The 18,246-nt window shown below is 65.6% G+C and overlaps 1 protein-coding gene across 1 annotated transcript in view; it reads left to right on the forward strand.

Moving 5' to 3' along the window:
- Positions 1-18,246, forward strand: part of Megf6 (multiple EGF-like-domains 6) — a gene marked incomplete at its 5' end in the record, with an annotated part of 74,196 nt that continues 55,950 nt past the window's right edge. Inside the window, 3 exon segments of the mRNA XM_005404150.2 lie at positions 1-80; positions 4,000-4,134; positions 7,300-7,409. Of these exon segments, the coding sequence (XP_005404207.2) occupies positions 1-80; positions 4,000-4,134; positions 7,300-7,409 (325 nt within the window).

The raw sequence follows: 18,246 nt of genomic DNA on the forward strand, positions 1-18,246 counted from the left end.
GTGGCCTGGCTGCTGCTGCTGGTGCTCGCCGCGCCCGCCGGCGCCGGGCCGTGGGACCTGCTCCCACTGCAGCCCAGCATGTGAGTCGGGGACCGCGCCGCGCCGCGCCGGCTTTGTCCCGGGGCAGAACAATGCGCGTCGCGCCCGATGGGGGGGCGGTCGGGACCGGGACCCCCACTCTCGGCAGATCCCAGATCCGAGGGCGAGGGCTCTGCCCCTGCCCGGCCGGGGAGGGGAAAGCAATCCGCGTGCCCCCACCCCCACCCCGTACCCCTAAGTCCGGGGCCGTAGGGCGGGTGTGTGTGAGTGTGCGCGCGCGTGTGAGTGAGTACGCGTGGCTGGCGACCGCCGAGCTCTTCGTGTGTTCGACACGCGCGCGCCGGGCTGCTGGAGGAGGAATTCGGGACCGGGACAGGCGGGAAGAGAGGGTCAGGGAGCTGCGAGGTGAATTTAAGTTTGAAAGCTGATTCCCTAGCGGGCCTTTAGCGGTTTGATCCTTGCCGGCCTCAGGGTGAACTGGCGGGAGGTGGAGGAGGGGCCGGAGAAGAGGCCTTGCACCCCACCCGGCGCTCCCCGCTGGACGCCCGGCTGTAGTCCCGCAGAGGCGTGGTGGGGGCCGGCGGGGCCTCCTGTCGGACCCCGGGGTAGCCTTTCAGGGACCACACCCGCCCCTTCCCGGGCTCTGCAGGTCCAGCCTGACTCCACTGGCTGGCGCTGAGGACCTGGCTGTGGAGGCCTGAGCCGCGCTCCCTGGGGCCCAGCAGGACAGGCGCTGCACTGGGGGCGGTAGCAGGTCTTGCTCTGAGCTCTACAGCCTTCTGGGTTGGGGCCTTTCATCCAGAGATGCGCTCGCTCAGCCCCATGCCATGTGATCAGTGCCCGACATTCCACCTTCCTGTGGTCCCAGCGTTTGTCCGAGGGAGCCCAAGCCCAGCGGGGACTAGCATGGTGGCTGTGGGGTGCTCCGCCTGCCCTCTCCCTGAGGCTGCCAGAGGCTGACCAGGGCTTCCTGCAGTTCCAGGTCTGGACAGGATGGACTTCGCTGCTCTCTGGGGCACCGTCTCCCACGGTGCTCATGTGCACACCCTTCCTGGCCCCGCCCCCCTCCCCACCCTGCTCTGAGTGCGGCTGGGGTCTGTCCTGTGTCCCGCCTGGCCCCCTGGACTCCGGAAGCCTCTGAGCCAACCGCAAGGAGTTACGGGGGAGTCGTCTTTTCCCTCCTGGCACTGTTTCCTCCTCCTTCCCCTTGCTGTCCCCGTTCTGCAAATCCGCGCTGCTCCTGGGCGCCCCCACCCTGCAGGGGTGCCTGCTGTCTCCCCCATTTCCGGGCTTTCCACAGGTGCCCGTCCCGTGAGGCCTCTTCTCAGACTGCCCCTTGCTGGTGGCTGGGTGCTGTGTCTTGACACCTGTGTGTGCCTGGCACTTGGTAGGGCCGCAAGGGCCCCTGCTGGCTGGGCCAGGGCCGGCAGGGCACGGGGCAGAGGAAGGGGCTGCCCAGGCAGAAAGGAGGCAGAAGCCTGCAGCCCAAGGCTTCCAGAAGGTCTGAGGTTCCCCTTGTTCCCCTCAGCCCCGTGCAGTGGAGGAGGGGACTGGAGAGTAGCAGCGGTCCCAGGGTGCACCTGGTCCTCCCGGGTCCTTTCTCCCTGACCCTCTGGAGATCTGCTGAGCCAGCCGGGCCTGGTGTGGGCAGCCGCAGCCCCTCTGGCTGGTTTTCCTGAACTGTGAGCTTCTGAGTTTAAGCAAACCCGAGTCTCTCGCTCAGGGTGGTGGCCCCAGAGGTCACTGGCACTTGCAGATCTGTTGGAGGGTGTGGACGGTTCTCTGGCTCCTGCCGACTGAGCCGGCCAGTTCTGTGCCCTTCTGGGAGTGGGCAGAGCTTATCTTTCTTATTTAGCCTCTGACTGGAGTCCTTTGGCCTCGGGAGGATGGCTTGCCTGCCTTTCCTGGGGTCTGGGAGGACGGCTGACCACACCCAGGCCTGGCAGGCTGCCCTCGGGGTCCGGAATGGACAGACTGGCCTCGGGCTGAAGCGGACCACCGGGACTGGCAGGCTCGGATCAGCTGCTCCACAGTGCCAGGCTTCTGCCTTCTCTGGGGCTGGCCTCCCCTCTGGAGGAGGGGAGTCAGCCCGTTACGCTGGCACCTCCCGCCCAGGGTGGTGTGGCGCTCTGGGTCTGGTCTTGCTGGTTTTCTCCAGATCTGGCCTCAGGGCTCCCAGGCCCCATTCTCTCCTGAGGCCCAGTCCCTCCAAAGCCCCTGGCCTGGCCACTGGAGGGTGTTGGGAAGCTTGACTGTTTTTGAACACTGCATCAGCTGCTTCTAGCTTCCCCCTGGGGGCTGCCGTCCCCACAGGCAGGGGTGCAGTAGCGGGGGGGGGGGGCGGGGGGGGGGGGGGCGGGCAGCGGAAGGGGCTTACACCTCTTACCAGTGGCTGTGTGTGTGGCACTGCACGTGTGTGTGACCTGGTAGTTGGTCATCTGCTGTGGGAGGCTCCTGACATCCAGCCTGCAGATTCATGGCAGCCAGGGAGTCCCCACCGACATTGGCTCTCCCACGCCAGAGTTTCCGCATCCCCAAGTACACGCTGCACCCAGGCCACTGCATGTGCTTTTGGAGGCAAGATGTGGACCCCGCCCCGGGTGACCCTCAGTGCGGGCACCTCCCTGCTTAGCAGCCACTGAGCTCACTGAGGCTCGAGGACAAGGCCCTCTGGGGGAGCAGCCCCCCTTCCTGCTGCACTCCGACCTCCCGGGTGCCTGTGGCTGAACCCCTGCCCAGCTCCCCCTGCCCTGCAGCCCCTGCTCTCCTGAGACGGGGGACCCTGTGCTTGGTGCTTGCACTTCCCCGAGGCCCTGACACCTGCTCCTCTGTGGGTCAGCAGGAGAGCGCTGCAGCGACCCTTGGGCAAGGGACCTGGGGCCACGCCAGGAGCCAGGCCTGCTGACCCCGTCTGCGGCATGCAGGGGCTGAGTTGGGCTCAGGGAGGGTCAGGGACAGTCCTCAGGCTGCACAGGAGGCCTGTCTTACTCTTCTCATGCTGAGACAGAATATCTGACGCCCAGAGCTCAAGGAGGAAGGGTTTATGTGGCTCCCAGTTTGTAGAGGTTTCAGTCCATAATCGGCAGGGTGCCGGGCGAGGGGCAGCAGTTCTCGGCAGGCGGAAGGTAGCAGAGCAGCAGGAAACCACAGCTCGTTCTGTCCCTTACGTCTTACCCAGGCTGCTCAGGGCGGGGAGTGCACACCCTAATCCTGGCGCACTCGAGCCTGGCATTGCACCATGAGTCGGTCACACTCTAGACTCACAACTCTGAAAGCCAGCCCCAGGACTGCAGGAGGCTCTGGGGGACATCCACACATGGCCACCACAGGCTGCAGGCCATCCTCCCTGGTGCCCTCTCCATCTCAGGCTAGCGGGAAGCCCTCTCTCACTGCCCCTCTGAAGGATAAGTGCATCGGGGCAGAGTGGGCCCAAGCGTCAGGCAAACCTGGTGGGGTTTGGGTGTCTTGTGCACGCCCCTCCTCTGGCTCACACTTCCTGGGGTTGGGGCCCGGAACGGGAAGCGTGGGGCTCGGGTTTCACTTGCCCAGTCACGCCCTGCTCCTCTGAGGGGTGCCCTGCTCACTGCCCAAGTCTCCAATGTGCCTGAGGGTGCTTGGAGCCTTGGAGGTACGGGGGTGGGGGAAGAGGGGTGGGTGGGAAGAGCGTAAGCCCGGAGCCCCCAAGCGCTGCCCAGGCTCCTTGTGCTGTCCATCTGCCCATTTGTCCATCCACCTGTCCAAAGGCTGCGGTGATTCCTCCTGTGCAGGGCCCTGGGGGATCCGAGGAACGCTCTGGCCCCGTGTGAGGGATGCCGGACCACCGTTCCCCTCTCAGCTCCCTGGCCCTCGATCCTGGGCTGGGAGCCCTTGGGCATCTGCACAGGAGATTGGACCCCTGGACAGCCTGGGGGTGGGGTGTCGGCCCCAGTGGAGGCGCTGACGTCCTGTCCTGTGTCCCAGGCCCCATGTGTGTGCGGAGCAGGAGCTGACACTGGTGGGCCGCCGCCAGCCCTGCATGCGGGCCTTCAGCCGCGTGGTGCCGGTGTGGAAGCCAGACTGCGGGCGGCGGGCGTGGTGCCTTGGCCACGAGCGCAGGTATGTGGGTCCGAGAGTGAGGGGGCGGGGCTGCGCCCCTTCCAGCTTGGCTGTGCCCCTGGTCCTGGCAGGAGGGGACGGAGGGCGGGTGGGGGCCCCGTGGGGAGGGGTGCTAGACACCCAGGAGGGTGCTGGGCCTGCCGAATTCCCGGCTGGATACTGTTGTGCCTGACCCTGGGCCTCGTGCCCAAGCCCACGTGAAACCTTTTATTGCTCAGTGTTTTATTTCAAGGTCTGAGGAGGGCCCTCGCATACCTTGCTGCTTCGTTAGTCCGAGCTCTGTGGAGTGCGCCTACGACCTGGGCTGGGGGGCGCGGGCTTGGCAGAGGCGGGTGGAGAGTGCCCCTGTTGCGTAGAAGCTTGGCTTGCCGCTGGGTGGAGGCAGAAAAGCCCAGCTCGGTGCTCTGAGGCTGCTCGAAAGGCCGGGTTTGTCTGGACAGGCGTTGGAGTGGTGGGGAGACACAGGCTCACGCCTTCCTTCACCCTTCACACGCATGTGATGTGCGTGTACCACGATTTTCTCTCTGGCCTTGGTAGCACACACAATCACAGCACTCGGGAGGCTGAGGCAGGAGGATCCCTGAAAACCGGCAGTCTGCAATGGCCGTTGGCACCCTTGGCGGCTCAGGAGCCCTGAAGCCTTCTGCATGGCTGTTATGCTCCACGGAAGACCTCAGGGCCGGGCTGGGGCGCAGGTCTGGTCGCCAGCTCCGGGCCGTGACTCGAACCCCATGCTGGCTGAGGCTGAGCTTCACCACCCTTCACCGCCCTGGGGCCCGGAGGGAGGGTGTGCCCGGGAGGCGGCAGCGGTGGCTGGGCTGACCCTGCTGCCGGGCTCTTCAGGCTCCAGGGCCTGAACTGAACTCCCTGACTGCCTGGTGGCCTGGAAGCCTCCTCTGCAGCGCTGGACGTCGGCCCTTGAAGTGGGCGGACAGCGCCTGGGTTGGGGCGTTAGCCATCCCACTCCTGGCTGGTGGGGTCGCTGCTTGGGGCCCCGGGTGGGCAGTGATGCATCTGTGAGCAGCGGGTGCCCTGGCCCTGTGGTCTGGCTTCCGTGCTGGGCTCTGAACCCAGGGCCTCTTGCTGAGGAACATCCCCAGCCCTTTCTGATTTTTACTTTGAGTCAGGGTCTCCCTAAGGTGCCTGTGTTGGGCTAGAACTTTGGATCCTCCTGCCTCAGCCTGCCAGAGTGCTGGGATTACAGGCGTGCACCATGCCCACCTTAGCCTTTTCTGTTGTTAAGGGTTTATTTGTGTAGTGAGGACTCCGATTGGCTGGGTAGTGAGGCTGAGAGGCAGCAGCCCTGCCCCATACACTGCACCCCAACTCACCCCAGTTTAGGGCTACCCTACCCCGCCCCACCCCCTGGCAGACAAGGAGACGCCTCCCTTCGGTGTCCGTTGTGAGGGCCAGCCAGGATGTGGGATGGATGCCGGGCCGAGGCCCTTGCGTGGGTGAGCTGTGGCCAGGTCGAGACCCCTGCAGTCCTCACTGTCCCCACCTGGGCTGAACTGGGTGAGGGCAGAGGGACAGAGGTGCTGGCTGTGTGCCTCCCTGTCTGGTTCTGGTTTTGGGCTTCAGGGTGTGGGACAATGGGGGGGGCCGGGAGGGTCTCTCCTCTGACCCCACTTTCCCAGCAAGCCCCAGAGCCAGCAGGGCTCCCGGTTCCCCGGGGGAGCAGGGTCATCCTGAGCGAGGGGTGCAGAGGTAGGGAGGGAGGTGGCCCTGGGGCCTGGAGCTTGTGCCCTGTCAGGCACTGCAGCGTCCACTGTGACGCGGGCCGGGCAGCGCCGTCCTGCGTGTCCCCAATTGTGTGGACCAGCTTCCGGTGGCTGGAGCCGTGTGCTGGTGCTGGCCACAGGGAATTGGGTCAGACCTCCTGGGCCCTCAGCCCTCTCTGAGGTCTTTTCCGTAGGGAACTGTGGCCGAGAGGAGCTGCACGTAGGTCGTGACCCCGAAGCCGGGTCAGGGATAAATATTTACAGCCGACGAGCCCAAGCAGTTCAGGCTCTGCCGGATCTTGTTCCTGCCACTCCGGTTTCTGTCTGGGCCAGTAGTTTCCTGTCCTGCCCAGAGCTCCGCAAGGTGCCCCGGACGCCTTAGGCAATGTGCGCGCCCGAGCCCTGACTGGGGGGGTATGTGGTGCTGTGTTTTGAGGCCAGGCTGGGACTCGGCTGGCTTGCCACAGCCGGGCCCCAGCAAGTTGAGGACGAGCCGTCACCTGCCACTCCCTGGGACTCAAGGGCTCTTGATCCAGGCCTGTTGGCCGGGCCCTGGTCACCGTCTCCATGGGTCGAGGCGGGGCTGCAGGGCGGCCACGGCGGCTGGGTCACCTGTCTTCCCCAGGGACCCACTCTGTCGTCCTGCCTCTATCTGTCTGACAGCGTGGGACTGGGAGACGGGTGAGGAGCTGTTCCCAGGTCAGGAGCCTGAGTCCGCGTCCCCATGGGCAGGGCTGGCTCTTCCTGGACGCTCAGGGCCGCCTGTCCTGGCCCAGCTCCTGGTGCTGTTGGCCGTGCCGTCCTCAAGGCCCCTTCCTGGGGCTGCGTCACCCCATCTCTGCCTCTGTCTGTAAGGTCTCCCGCTGTTGGTTTAGGACCCGCAGCCCATGTACCTCACTTAACCTCACTACAGAACAAGCTCAGACCTTGTTTCCAACTCAGGCCCTGTTTTAGGAGCCCTGAGTTTTGGGGACCCTGTTCAACCCAGTCCAAGCAGGGAACGATGAGGGTGCTGGGGTGGACAGGGCAGGTGGCCGTCTCACAAGGGGTGAGGGCTGGAGGCTGGTCGCCGGGGATGGTGAGGGCAGGGTCACCCCCAGGAAAGACATCAGGGCCCTGGGCTGGGGGGACCCCCAAAGAAGCAGGAAGGAAGTTTAGCAGAAGGGCAGAGATCCTTCCTCGTGGGTGCTGAGGGCATCTGCTCCTGTGAGCCCCGGAGGCCAGGATCCGGATGGACACCCGGCACCAGCCAGTGCCTGCAACACTGCTGAGCTGAGGTGCCGACAGGGGATCCTGCCCCAGTGTGGAGCAGGGCCGCCGTGGGGACACCGGCAGGGGCAGAGGGGCTGCAAGACCCAGCTGTAGGGACCAGCTTGGCAGGGACAGCGTGGGAGCCTGGGCACTGCTCCTGCGATGGCCAACGCTCCTCTCCTTTCCTTTCCAGAACCGTCTATTACACGGGCTTCCGGCAGGTGTACGCCGCAGAGGCCCACACCGTGCTCAGGTGCTGCCTGGGATGGAGCCGGCTGCCGGGCCAGGAGGGCTGCCTGTCCGGTGAGTGCTAGTGGACACTGTGGAGAGTCTGGGCCCTTGGACACACACATGCACATGCATGCACACGCACACACACGCACACAGCCGCGTCCTGGGACCTCTCAGAGGCCTGGGCAACAGTGCAATACCTCCGCTCGCCAGAGGGCCAGTGGGTTCTCGGGGCCAGGGCGGGCAGAGGCTGGGCTGGCACAACAGGGAGAGTCCTGGCTGGTTACTGGGACTGGCAGCCGGCAGGCTGAGGCCCAGGGGCACTTGGGCTTAGATTGTCACATCCTGCCCAGCGGCCTTTGGGCCTCTCTTGTGAAGGGAAGATGTTTGTGGCCGAGCAAACTGGGCTGTGGGCTTCTGTCCCGATGTGTGGGGGACAGGTGCCCCAGGGCAGGCCGAATGGCAGGTGAGGTCAGCCTGAGGTCATGGGGTGTCTTGAGGGTTCAAAGGTTAAGGGGCTCCGGGCTTCTCCCATGCCCCCTCCTGGGGACCGAGCTGCTCACCCTGGGGTGAACTTTAGTGGGAAGGGAGAAGAGGGTGAGGCTGGCAGTGCCCTTTTCCAGGGGAGAAGCGAGTTGCTCTCCAGGAAGGAGCGAGGGAGTGGGAAGGAGGCCAGCTCGGGGACCTTGGCTGGGACGCCGCCAGCCCTTGGCTGGGGCGCCCCCTCCCTGGTTCTCTGCTCCTGTCCCTGCTTCTCTTTTCCCGGCATCTGGGAGGAACAAAGGGGTCTGTGGGGGCAGGGGGGACATCAAAGCCAGGTCCCCGGGTCCCCTGGGCTTCTGCTCGGAGTCAGCGAATGGCTCGGGAGTGGGCTGAGACAGTCAGGGGCCCAAGCAGGATGGGACAGGAAGTGGGGCCGACAGCCCGTACCCTGAGGTGCGCTGGGGGGAATCCGGGCCTCCTGGGCACGGGGCCCCATGTTGGAGGTGGGGCCGTGGGCAGAGCTGGGCAGAGGTGTGCAGGGCAGTGTCCAGCCACAAGTGCTGCCCTGAGCCTGCCCCAGGACCGGTAGCCCCCCGGGGTGGGGTGGGCGGAGCAGATGTGTGTGAGTGTGTGTGGCCTCTCCCTGCTGTGGCAGGGGCTGAGACTCAGGCACTGATTTTGGGAACGGGAGCCCGTGATGGGGTTGGGCCATAGCGAAGCTGGGACTGTGACCCTCGGCCTGGAGCCCGGGGCGTGTCCTGACAGCCCTGCTTGCCTGAGCCTGTCCCACCTGATGTGGGACCTCCCAGGTGGTGCATGGAGGAGGGACAGGGGCATGGGGACAGCCAGCTCGGGGAAGTCATCCAGCTGGACCCTGCCTGGGCGCCTGGCCTGCGGTCCAGGAGCAGTGGGTAGGGCGATGGGGGAGGGGTCTCAGGTGGCACGTGAGACACAGCAGGGTCCGAGGTGACTGACCAGTGCATCATTTCTGCTTCTTTGTGGTATTTGGGGTTGAGTCCAAGACCTTTACATTTTGAAGTTGCCCAGGCTGGGCTCAATCCCTGGATCTTCCTGCCTCAGCCTCCCAGAGCACTGGGATTACAGGTGTGCACCACCATGCCCAACTTGGTTCTCTCTTTTATTTGTTCCCTCTCTCTCATCTGCTGACCTTTGGATTTGTCAGGACATGGCAGGGGCAGTGCTGTCTGCGGGAGCTTTGGTCTTTGGGGAGGCCAGCATGGCAGGTGGCGAGCTATGACAGGCACTGAGGGCCTGTTGGGGGTGCTGGGGTGGTAGGGGTCCAGCGGGGAGGCTGAAGCCCCAGGCAGCCAGGGGGCCAAACTGGGTGAGCACGTGGGCCAGGGACCCCAGGACCTCTAAGGAGCGGGCGGGCCGGGGGCCTCACAGCCGTTTCTGAGCTCCCAGCGAAGGGCTGGGTGCTTCCTTGGTCCCACGGCCAGGAGGAGTGGGGGCTTGTGACCCTGGCCAGGTCCGGCAGGGGTATGGGTGGGGACTCGGCCCCATCTCCACCCCTGTGGGGTGCGGCTTATGTCGTGGGTGTGGTGCTGCCCCTCTCCAAGCTGCAGAAGAGCTGGGCATCTTCCTGGCACAGTGCTGCGCATGGTCAGCGTTCGAGCAGTGCCCGCCCATCCCTCTGACAAGTCGAGGCTTGGATGAAGGCCCCGGGCCTGTGACTCCCGTTACTCCCTTGTGCTGGCGGCACAAACGGGATCTGGGACCTTTAGGCCACAGTGTCACTTGGCCGAGGGCTCGGGCGACCCCAGGTTCCGAGTCTGCGCAGAGCCCTGTGTGCAGCTCCAGCAGCTGCCTGCGCTGTTACCTGTCCTGTCCGCCCTCAGAGGAGGCCCCGGGTTGCTGTGGTCCTCTCTGGTTCCCCCAGGGCCTGGTGCCCTTGGCCGCTGGGCAGCTCTGGCCTAGAGGGCCCGGGTGACAGTGAACTGCGGGGAGAGGCGCTGGCTCCCTAGGCAGGGGGCAGGGGTGGACCCTTTCTCACAAGCTGGACCCGTCTCGTTTCCCCTGGGGCTGCAGACCGTGCCCCTCCCCTGCCTTTGTGGAGTTTCCTTGCTCTGACCCGGGAGGACTGAGGCCATGAGGGTGGGCGCTGGTGACCCAGGAGGACAGGGCCGAGAGTGGGCGTTGGCGCCTGCAGTGTTTTCGGAGGAAGGATGGAGAGAATGGCCGGAAGCAGCTAATCGGTGCTCATTTCTCCCAGGCCCTCAGAGGTGACAGAAAGAAAAATGCCGAGCCTGAAAGAAAAATGCCGAGCTCGCAGGGGCTGCGTCGGAGGAGCTCTGGCGCAGGGCGTGGCGGGGCAGCTCAGGTTGCTCTGGATCCCACCGTTTTCCCCCCGTGGCAGGGCCCTCAGGGTCCCGCCTGGCAGACTCCAGGCCCCTCGTTGCAGGAGGGGGTGTGCTGAGTGCCCCTCGAGCCGCTGGGCCCCCTGCACACAGATCCTGGGGCTCCTTGCTTAACTGTCCGAGCGGCTTGGGCGCAGGCCTGGGGATGCAGGAGCCCAGATGGAGAGGTGTCCTGAATCGGTCGGAGCCATGCTGGGCTTCTGTGGTCCATTTGTCTTTGTAATGAGGAGACGCCGTGTGAAGATTTTGCTTTTTCTTTTTGCAGGATTTCTCAGTGCTCTAATAGGCTGATGCGGGGGGGACATTGGAGACACGCTAGAGATAGTGCACTGCAAACCGAAAATCCATAAAGAAAGAAAAAGAAGTGAGCAAGTCGAAGCAGTGAACCAGGAGGAGTGCCAGCGTAGCAGTCCGCTCTGTTGGCGCCCGGCGCAGGGCTGCTCTGCTGGCGCTGGGACCAGTCCGTCCCTGACCATGCTGAGACAGAGGCGGCTGGTGTGGGGTAGGAGGGGCTGGTTTGGCTGGAGCTCGGGGCAAGCTGTGTCCTGTGACGGCGCAAGTGACCACTTCGGGCATCGCAGAGCAGCCACAGTGCTCTCAGGGCTGAGGTCCCCAGGCAGGCGGCCGGGGGTCTTCCTGGCTCCTGGTGTACCCCGGGCCTGGCAGCCCACTCCGCTGTGTCCCGGGAGGCCTGGCGGGTGGGGCGGCTGGGGAGGCTGCAGGAAGGCCGCGGGGACACCGGCTGCCCTCTGCTTTCCTGCGCCGCCGTCCACACTTCCCTTTCCGTCCTGACGGCACACCGGCCCACATCCCAGCGTGGGAGTTGGCCTGGCTGAGGACAGGGCCGCAGGCCTCCCCGCGTGCCCTGCCTCGACCTCTTCCTGCCTGACCGTCTCTCCCAGCGTGGAGTCGCACCCAGCTCCCAGGGGCCCGTGCCCAGGTACAGTCAGCGCACAAGTGGCCAGGGCCGCAGCCACAGGCTCACCCAGCGCCGCCCTGCTGGACCTGCCTGTGCACTGCCCTTCCCAGTGACATCCGCACCCGGCCGAGCCAGCAGTCACCGATCCGCAGTTTGGTTCTCATCCTGGGAGGACCTGGGGGTGCGCGGTGACAGGGACAGTGAACTGGAGCCTTCTGGAAGGTTCTGGGCGTGGGGCTCGTGCTCTATCAGTGGCCTTGGGGAGTGGGGAGGGAGCGTCCTCCTGGACCTGGGGCCTGGCACGGCTGTGGCGCCTGGGCCTGGTGCTCCTTCCCACCACAGGACGGCCTCCCAGCAGGCTGCACATGGGCTTGGAGCTGGCGTGACAGGGTGGAGGGAGGCCTCTGTGTGCTGGGGTGGCCCACAAGCCAGGCTGGGCGGCTGGGCCCTCATCTCCGGCCTAGAGCCTCAGAACCCAGCCTAGACCCGGCTCTCGGGGTGCGGCCTCCTGCCTGAGCCCCTGCCGACGGGTGGGAGATGGCCCTGGCATCGACACTGGGCACTCGGGCAGCTGTGAGCCCAGCCTGGTGTGGGTTAGGAGGCAGCATGGAGATGAAAGCCTGGTCTCGTGCCGAGCCGTGCTGAGCCGCCGGCCTCAGGGCCCTGGGGGGCCGTGTCCGCACCGTCTCCTCTTCTCTGCTCTCGCACATGCTGGCAGCGTCACTTGAGCGCATGTGGCCGGCAGATGGAGTCTTGGCCGGGGCCCAGGCCCTGTGTCGCCCCAGCTCTGGCCTCCTCACTGGCTGCTGGAGGGATGCGGGGTAGACATGGCGACTAGGTCCAGCCGCATGGTGTGACCCCACCACCTCCCCAGCTGACTGGGGCAGGCAGGGGCTCCCGCTTGCCCTGCGGCTTTCCTGGCAGTGTGTGGAGCTGGGCATCCCGGTCCAGTCAGGAGCATCCAGGCCTCATCCGACTCGAGGCTGTTCCCCAGCCACGTGCCCCAGAGCACTCCCACCAGGTCACCGTCCCCCCGGCAGCCTGACTGGTGTCACCTGAGGACAACCAGGCTGTTGGTGGAAGCCCCCTGAGGGCCAGCCTGCAGGCATCCCTGGAGTTAGGGGTCAGTCCGGGTGGCCTGAGCCAGGGCTGAGCCGGGAGCATTCCTGGACGATCTTAGGCAGCACTGACACCCGTTTCAGGTCTCAGTACTGGGCACACCCCAAGTGACAGAGGGGGGGCCCAGGCCTAGGAGGAGAAGGGTGCTTCCAGGAGAGGTGCTTATCACAGGCAGTTTGTGGGGGCGGGTGTCGGGGGCGGGTGTCACAGACCCCCACAGGTTGTGCTCCTCCAGTCTACTGTCCTGGGGTCAAGAGGTGGAGAAGTGCTGGGATGGAGACAAGGGACCCTTGAGGGCCAGAGGGACATGGGTCCCGGGAAGGTGGAAGTGGTGTACACGCCCCAGGAGGGAGCAGGAGCGGGCCAGGTGGAGAGTTCCGGAAGTCAGAACCGGAAGCCGTGGGGCGCTGATCACCAGGGTTCAGCTGGGCAGCCTGACCCCTGACCCTCAGACAGGGCAGAGACAGCGGGACTGGGCTTCCAGGGTGGCACTCACCACCATGAGGGGTGCTGATGGGGCTGGAGGTCTGGGGACAAAGAAAACTTTCCTGGTGAGGTGTGCACACAGCTGGCTGCACTTTCTGGTTGGATCCCAGAGCCCCCGGACTGGGCCGCTGGTATCTTCCTGCCACACGGCCCAGGTCAGCTGCTCGGCCCAGGAGGACGTCAAGCAGGCTTCGAGGGTCGCCCTGAGCTCCTGCCCACTTCCCCTGCCCCACCGTGCCTCACTTGGGTCCCTGCTCAGGCTGCAGGTGTCCTGGTGGCAGGAGGCCAAGTGTGACCAGGTGTGCGGTGTGGCCTGTGGGAGGGTTCTGGGGCCACGCCATGGGTGTGATCCTGTGGGGACAGGAGGAGGATGCATCCATGAAGGACACGTGTGTCTGTGCTGGCTGTGGCGGGCGCGCCTGACCAACACCTGTCGGAGTCTGGCGTGGGCTGGGTGACAGCTTGCTGTGTGACCCGAGTCATCTCTGGGCATCTTACCAGGAGCAGCATCTTGTCCAGAGCCCTTCGGGGCCCGTGCCTAGTCCACCAAGTGGGCTCCAGAGGATTAGATCAGGGGACACGGGGACCGCTGCTCATGCTCCCCTGGTTGGCTTAACTGTGCCCCAGAACCTGAGGGATCCTCACCTGGCTGCAGTGCGGCCCTCCCCTGTGGATGGAGCTCCCCCTGTGGATCCTGCAGGCCGTGGTGTGGCAGGGGGTGGCCGGGTCACTGTGGGGAGTCCCCACTCACCCAGGGAGCACCTGGGGAGGCATACAGCCTGCGGTCCCACGCAGGGATGCGAAAGGCTGTGACTTCCGGTCAAAAAATCGGTGCTGAGCCCTGTGGAGGCCCTGGGCCACCTGTGCCGGACAGTGGGGGGAGGGGCCGTGGGCCAGTCGGGACTGTGGCCCAAGGGGCTGTGTTCCCAGCTCCCCATCCGGGCTCCCACACCTCCAGTCCCCCTTGGCCTTGGGGAGCCCCAGTAGTACAAATGCTGCCGCCAGGTGGGGCTTGGGGGAGGAGTGGGGCGGGGTCCTCTGGGGAGGCAGAGGAGGGAGGACTCGGAGCTCAGCACCTATCTCCTGTCCAGGAGGAGAGGATGGGGAGGACTTCTGCTAGGGACACTCACCTCCTCCATCCGTCCCCAGAGTCCAGGCTGGTAGTTTCCACCACCAGGTCCGGGGGCCCTCCCAGCTGAGGCCCACACCTGACCCGGCTGTCTCCTCTCATCCTCCCGGGCCCCTGCTCCCTGGGGTTGTTGAGGGGACACTTATGGCTCCACTGGGGGAGCACGGAGCTGGAGCTGGACGAGGTCCACACAGGGAGGGGACCCTGGGGACTGTAGGTCCCACGGTGCTTGGGGCTGCTGCCCCGCCCCTCCCAGCCCCCCTCTCTTTCTCCTCAGCCAAATGCACTCTTCGCCTCTTAACAGTGGCCACTGTATGCCGGGATCTGCCCAGCCATGCCGTTGCCCCCCAGGCTCCCAGCCCCCCGCCGCTCAGGATGGTGAATGGCGCCCCCTCGAGATTGGCGGGAGGAGGCAGTGACCCCAGAGGCCCGTCCCTAGCAGGTGGCCCTGCACCCTGTGATCTCGGAACCGGCGCTGTCCAGCCCGAGGGGTGGTGGTGGCGGAGGAGAGTGAGTGCCGGGGGCCTCAGCTTGCACTGCCACTCGGTGGAGCCCTCGTTGTCCCTAATGGGAAGGGGGGACCTGCCGGGGGCCCAGCGGAGGCGATGGCCGGCTGAGGGCGCAGACAGGAAGCCAGATGGACCAGACCATGAAAATCGGCTGCGAGTTGGCGACAGCATCAGGGAAATGCGGCTGGGGCTGGCGGCGAGGGCCAGGCTGGCAGCCAGCTGCCCGGTGACAGGGTTTTGTGAAGCAAAGTGCATTCCAAGCCGTGGAAAATCGTCAGAAGAGCCTTTGCAGACATTCGTCCTGGTTTCTTTGATGCCCTGGAAGTGTGGCTTCCTCCTCCTGCTCCTCCTCGGCGGGCACGCGCTCCCCAATGTCCCTGCGCCGCAGCTCTGGGATTTTGAGCCTGGGCAGCTGTGAGCCTTCCCCACGTGGGAACTGCTTCTCGGGGATCAGACCCACGTCTGTGAAGGGGATCCCTGCCCCTTGCTGGGTCTGTGTGGTCCTGCTTTGTGTCCTCCTTGCTGGCTGGCACTGACGCCTGTTGTTGACTGCTCTTGGGAAGGCCAGGTTTGGGGGCTCTGGCGCCCCAAGCTCTGCTACCTCCTGAGCTCTGCCCGGCCTGCAGTGCGGCCTGTCCTGTGCACTGAGGAGGGAGTCTCTAAGCGCCGGTGCGGGTCCCTGGTCTTGGTCAGGCCCCTCCGGTCACAGGTGATCCGCCCCTGCTTGGTGCTGGGCCGAGGGGCTCCAGAGTCCTGCCTTGCCTCTCGGGGACATTGATTGCTGCTGTCCATTGGCACCGAGAGGAGGTGCTGGGGCCTTTCCGGCTCATCTGCCTGATCTGAGACAGTTTGCCTTGGTTTCACGGAATGCCAGGCAGCCAGCTTGGGGTTTCCTGTACAGGTTGTGGGCCCTGCTGCCGGGGGTGCCCTGCCCCGGTCATGTCCCCTGAGGAGAGGCTGAGGACCTCTGCAGTTCCTGGACCTGCCTTTCCCAGCCGTTGCCTCCTCAGCTGCAGTCAGCCCTCACCCCACCTTCACCTCCACAGAGCCTCAGCCAGGCTTCCTGTGCGTGAGCAGCACCACTTGGAGCCCCTGGACTTGGCCTCCAGAGGTCAAATGGTGCCAGGGGTGGGGTGGGAGGATGCATTTTGGGGGTCTGGTACCCGGTGGGGGAACCTGCAGTCAACTGCAGGGGGTGGGAGGACTTGGGCATCCAACAGGAGCCGCATCTCTGGGGGTCAGTGTCACTGTGGGGACCAGCATCCGGTGGGAGGAACCTGCACAGCCCAGGCTCAGGGCGGCCCCTGCCAAGCGGGCTCACGGCCCACCCTCGGGCGCTCCCGGAGGGGCGCACTGTGGTCCAGTCCTGCCCACCTGTCGGCTCTGGCTTCTGGGTCACAGACTCACTGGCACCTGGGCTGCAGGCTCGGCCCCCAGGGTGGCAAGGCCCCTCCTGGTCGCCATGGCGATGGCCCCTGGGGAATCCGAGGACCTGCGCACGGAGCCCTTCCTGGCTTGGAGCCCAGCTCTGCCCGCATTGCCTCACGGAATCCTCTTTATCTGCCCTGTGGAAGAGGAAGCAGGTCAGGGAGGCTGGCAGGAGCTGATGGCCTAGGTGGGAGTCCAGAGCCGGGGCTGAGCCTCTGGGGCGCGGGCACTGGGAACCGTCCCGTGTGGGGCCAAGCCTTGGGGTTTGGGGCGCTGTTGAGGGCAGCTTTGGAGGTGAGGGGTGGGGTCCCAGCTGGGTAGGGCCCCGCACAGTGCCAGGAGGAGGGGGGCTCACTGGCGTCCTCTGAGGAGGAGAGCTCCGCAGCTGGGCCGGGCAGGGGCACCTTGAGCGGAGCTCGCTGAGCGCCCTCGCCTGGGAGCACAAGCGTGCGGGGCTGGGCTCTCGGGAAGGGCTGCACATCCGAGGTGGGCAGCGCTGCGTGTCCAGGCCGTGGTGTGCAGGGCCGAGTGTGCCAGGCTGAGTGTGCATGGCGGGTGCAGGGCTGGGCGTGAGGTGTGTGCTGCCCGCAGGGGCAGCCTCGGCCCCTTTGCTCCCACCCAAGCTTCCCACAGTCCCTCCTCCTCCCAGCTGGGCTTGGGCACCCAGGGCCTGGCCCACACAGTTGGGAATATTTAACCAACCCCCACCGTTATAATTGGTTCCAGTTTTGAAAATAAAAGCCGTCTTTTTCCGGTTCCCCCAAACTCCATCATTTGGACAAGAGTGGGGAGGGAGGAAGGGCCTCTGCTGGTGACCGTGGGGAGGAGCCCTCCCCACCCCTCCTCCATCACAAGCGGCCGGAAGCTGGTCTGCAGGGCGCAGGGCTGCTGGAGCTCTGAGCGGGTGTGCAGTCCCCCACCCCACCACCCCGCCGGCAGTGAGGAGCCGACAGGATGGGGCTTGGCCTGCAGCAGATGCCCCTCCCCAGCCCGGCACAGGCCCTCGGCAGGCGCGCTAGAGCCAGGTCCAGTGGCTCAGTTGGTTCAGGTCGGCTTTGGCGCCCATGTGACTACAGTGACCTTCTGACCTCTCTGACCCCCGAGTGCCCCTTTTCGGAGCAAGATGAGTCCCTGTGGGGGCACTGCGGAACTGACCTGGTGCAGCATCCACCCACGGGGCTGCTGCCCGGGGCGGTGTGGCTGCCGTGGTGAAGGGTGGGTGTGGCATGTGGGCTCTTTCTCTGCTTCTTGAGTCACCTGTACACGGCCCCCTACCACCCTGTGCCCCCCCCAACCTCTGGCCTCCGTGCCCTGTGGTCACCCTTTAACACACATGCGGCAAATCATGACACGTGACCAGGGGTCACTTCTGTCTCCATCTTGGCCAACCAAGGGACAGGGCAGGCTTTGAGACCTGGGGCTGCCTCTCCGTGCTTCCTTGGTCCCAGGAGCTTTGGCTTAGGTCCCTCCAGGGTCTTGGTTTTCTCACCTGTGACATGGGCATTTTCACAGGAAATACTGTCACTCTTGCTTCCTGGTCCGCACCCCGGCCTCTCCCTGGGCCTTGCTGGTCCCGCCCTTCTGGAGCTCCCGAGCCCACTGAGCAGGAAGTTGGCTAGTGGGATCCCTGAGGGAGATGGAGGGGCCCCAGGGCTCAGCTGGGAAGCTGAACCCAAGGAGCAAGGGGCAGGCAGCTTCCCTGGGGAGAGGGCACGGGTGGGGGGGGGGGCTGAGCAGCCACTCGCTCCAGGGCTTGGCTCGAGGGACTTTCTAAACTGGGGTGCGTGATGAATGGAGAGTAAGTGGCCACCGTGCCCTCAATGCGCCCACTGTGTCTGAGGGTGGGGGTCGGACAGGCGCCCAGGCCAGACACCGTGCAGGGCCATTCCAGCCACCCACTGCCCTGGACTCTGCCTCGGGGAGGGGGGAAGGACCTGAGCTAGCCACGGAGCCTCACCCTGGATGCCTCCCGGGGGCAGCTGGGCACCCCATCCTGGGCTGGGGTTCCCTGTTTTCATACCCAGACCAGCCAGAGTATCCCATTTGGGGCTGGAGCCGGTCGGCCAGGAGGCTACCCCTGGGAGGCTCTGCGTCTAGGGTGGGAAAGGACCCCAGCCTGCACTGCGGGACCCAGCACACCCGGGGCACCTGGCTTTCCGGGGAGGATGTGGATCACCTGGGAGCCGTGCTCCCTGGCCTCCCAGGCAGCCTGGCCTTGGTCTTGGTTTTCTGTCCCCATTTCCTGCTGAGGTCTGTGCGCCCAAGAGCGGAGGTACCCGGAGTATTGGCGCCGGCTCAGTGGGCGTTGTGCTGGCTGCCCCGGGAGGGAGAGACCGACAGTGGAGCCAGCCTTCCTCGTCGGGGCTCTTAGCTGTGTAGACTTCCGTGCACCGTCAGGGAGGGCATGGCCCTGCGGTTGACCAGGGGCCACTCGGGCCCCACTCCCTGCTGGTGGCGC

This window comes from Chinchilla lanigera, unplaced genomic scaffold, assembly GCF_000276665.1.
Source record: "Chinchilla lanigera isolate Chin_1 unplaced genomic scaffold, ChiLan1.0 scaffold00085, whole genome shotgun sequence".
NCBI classification, from domain to species: Eukaryota; Metazoa; Chordata; class Mammalia; order Rodentia; family Chinchillidae; genus Chinchilla; species Chinchilla lanigera.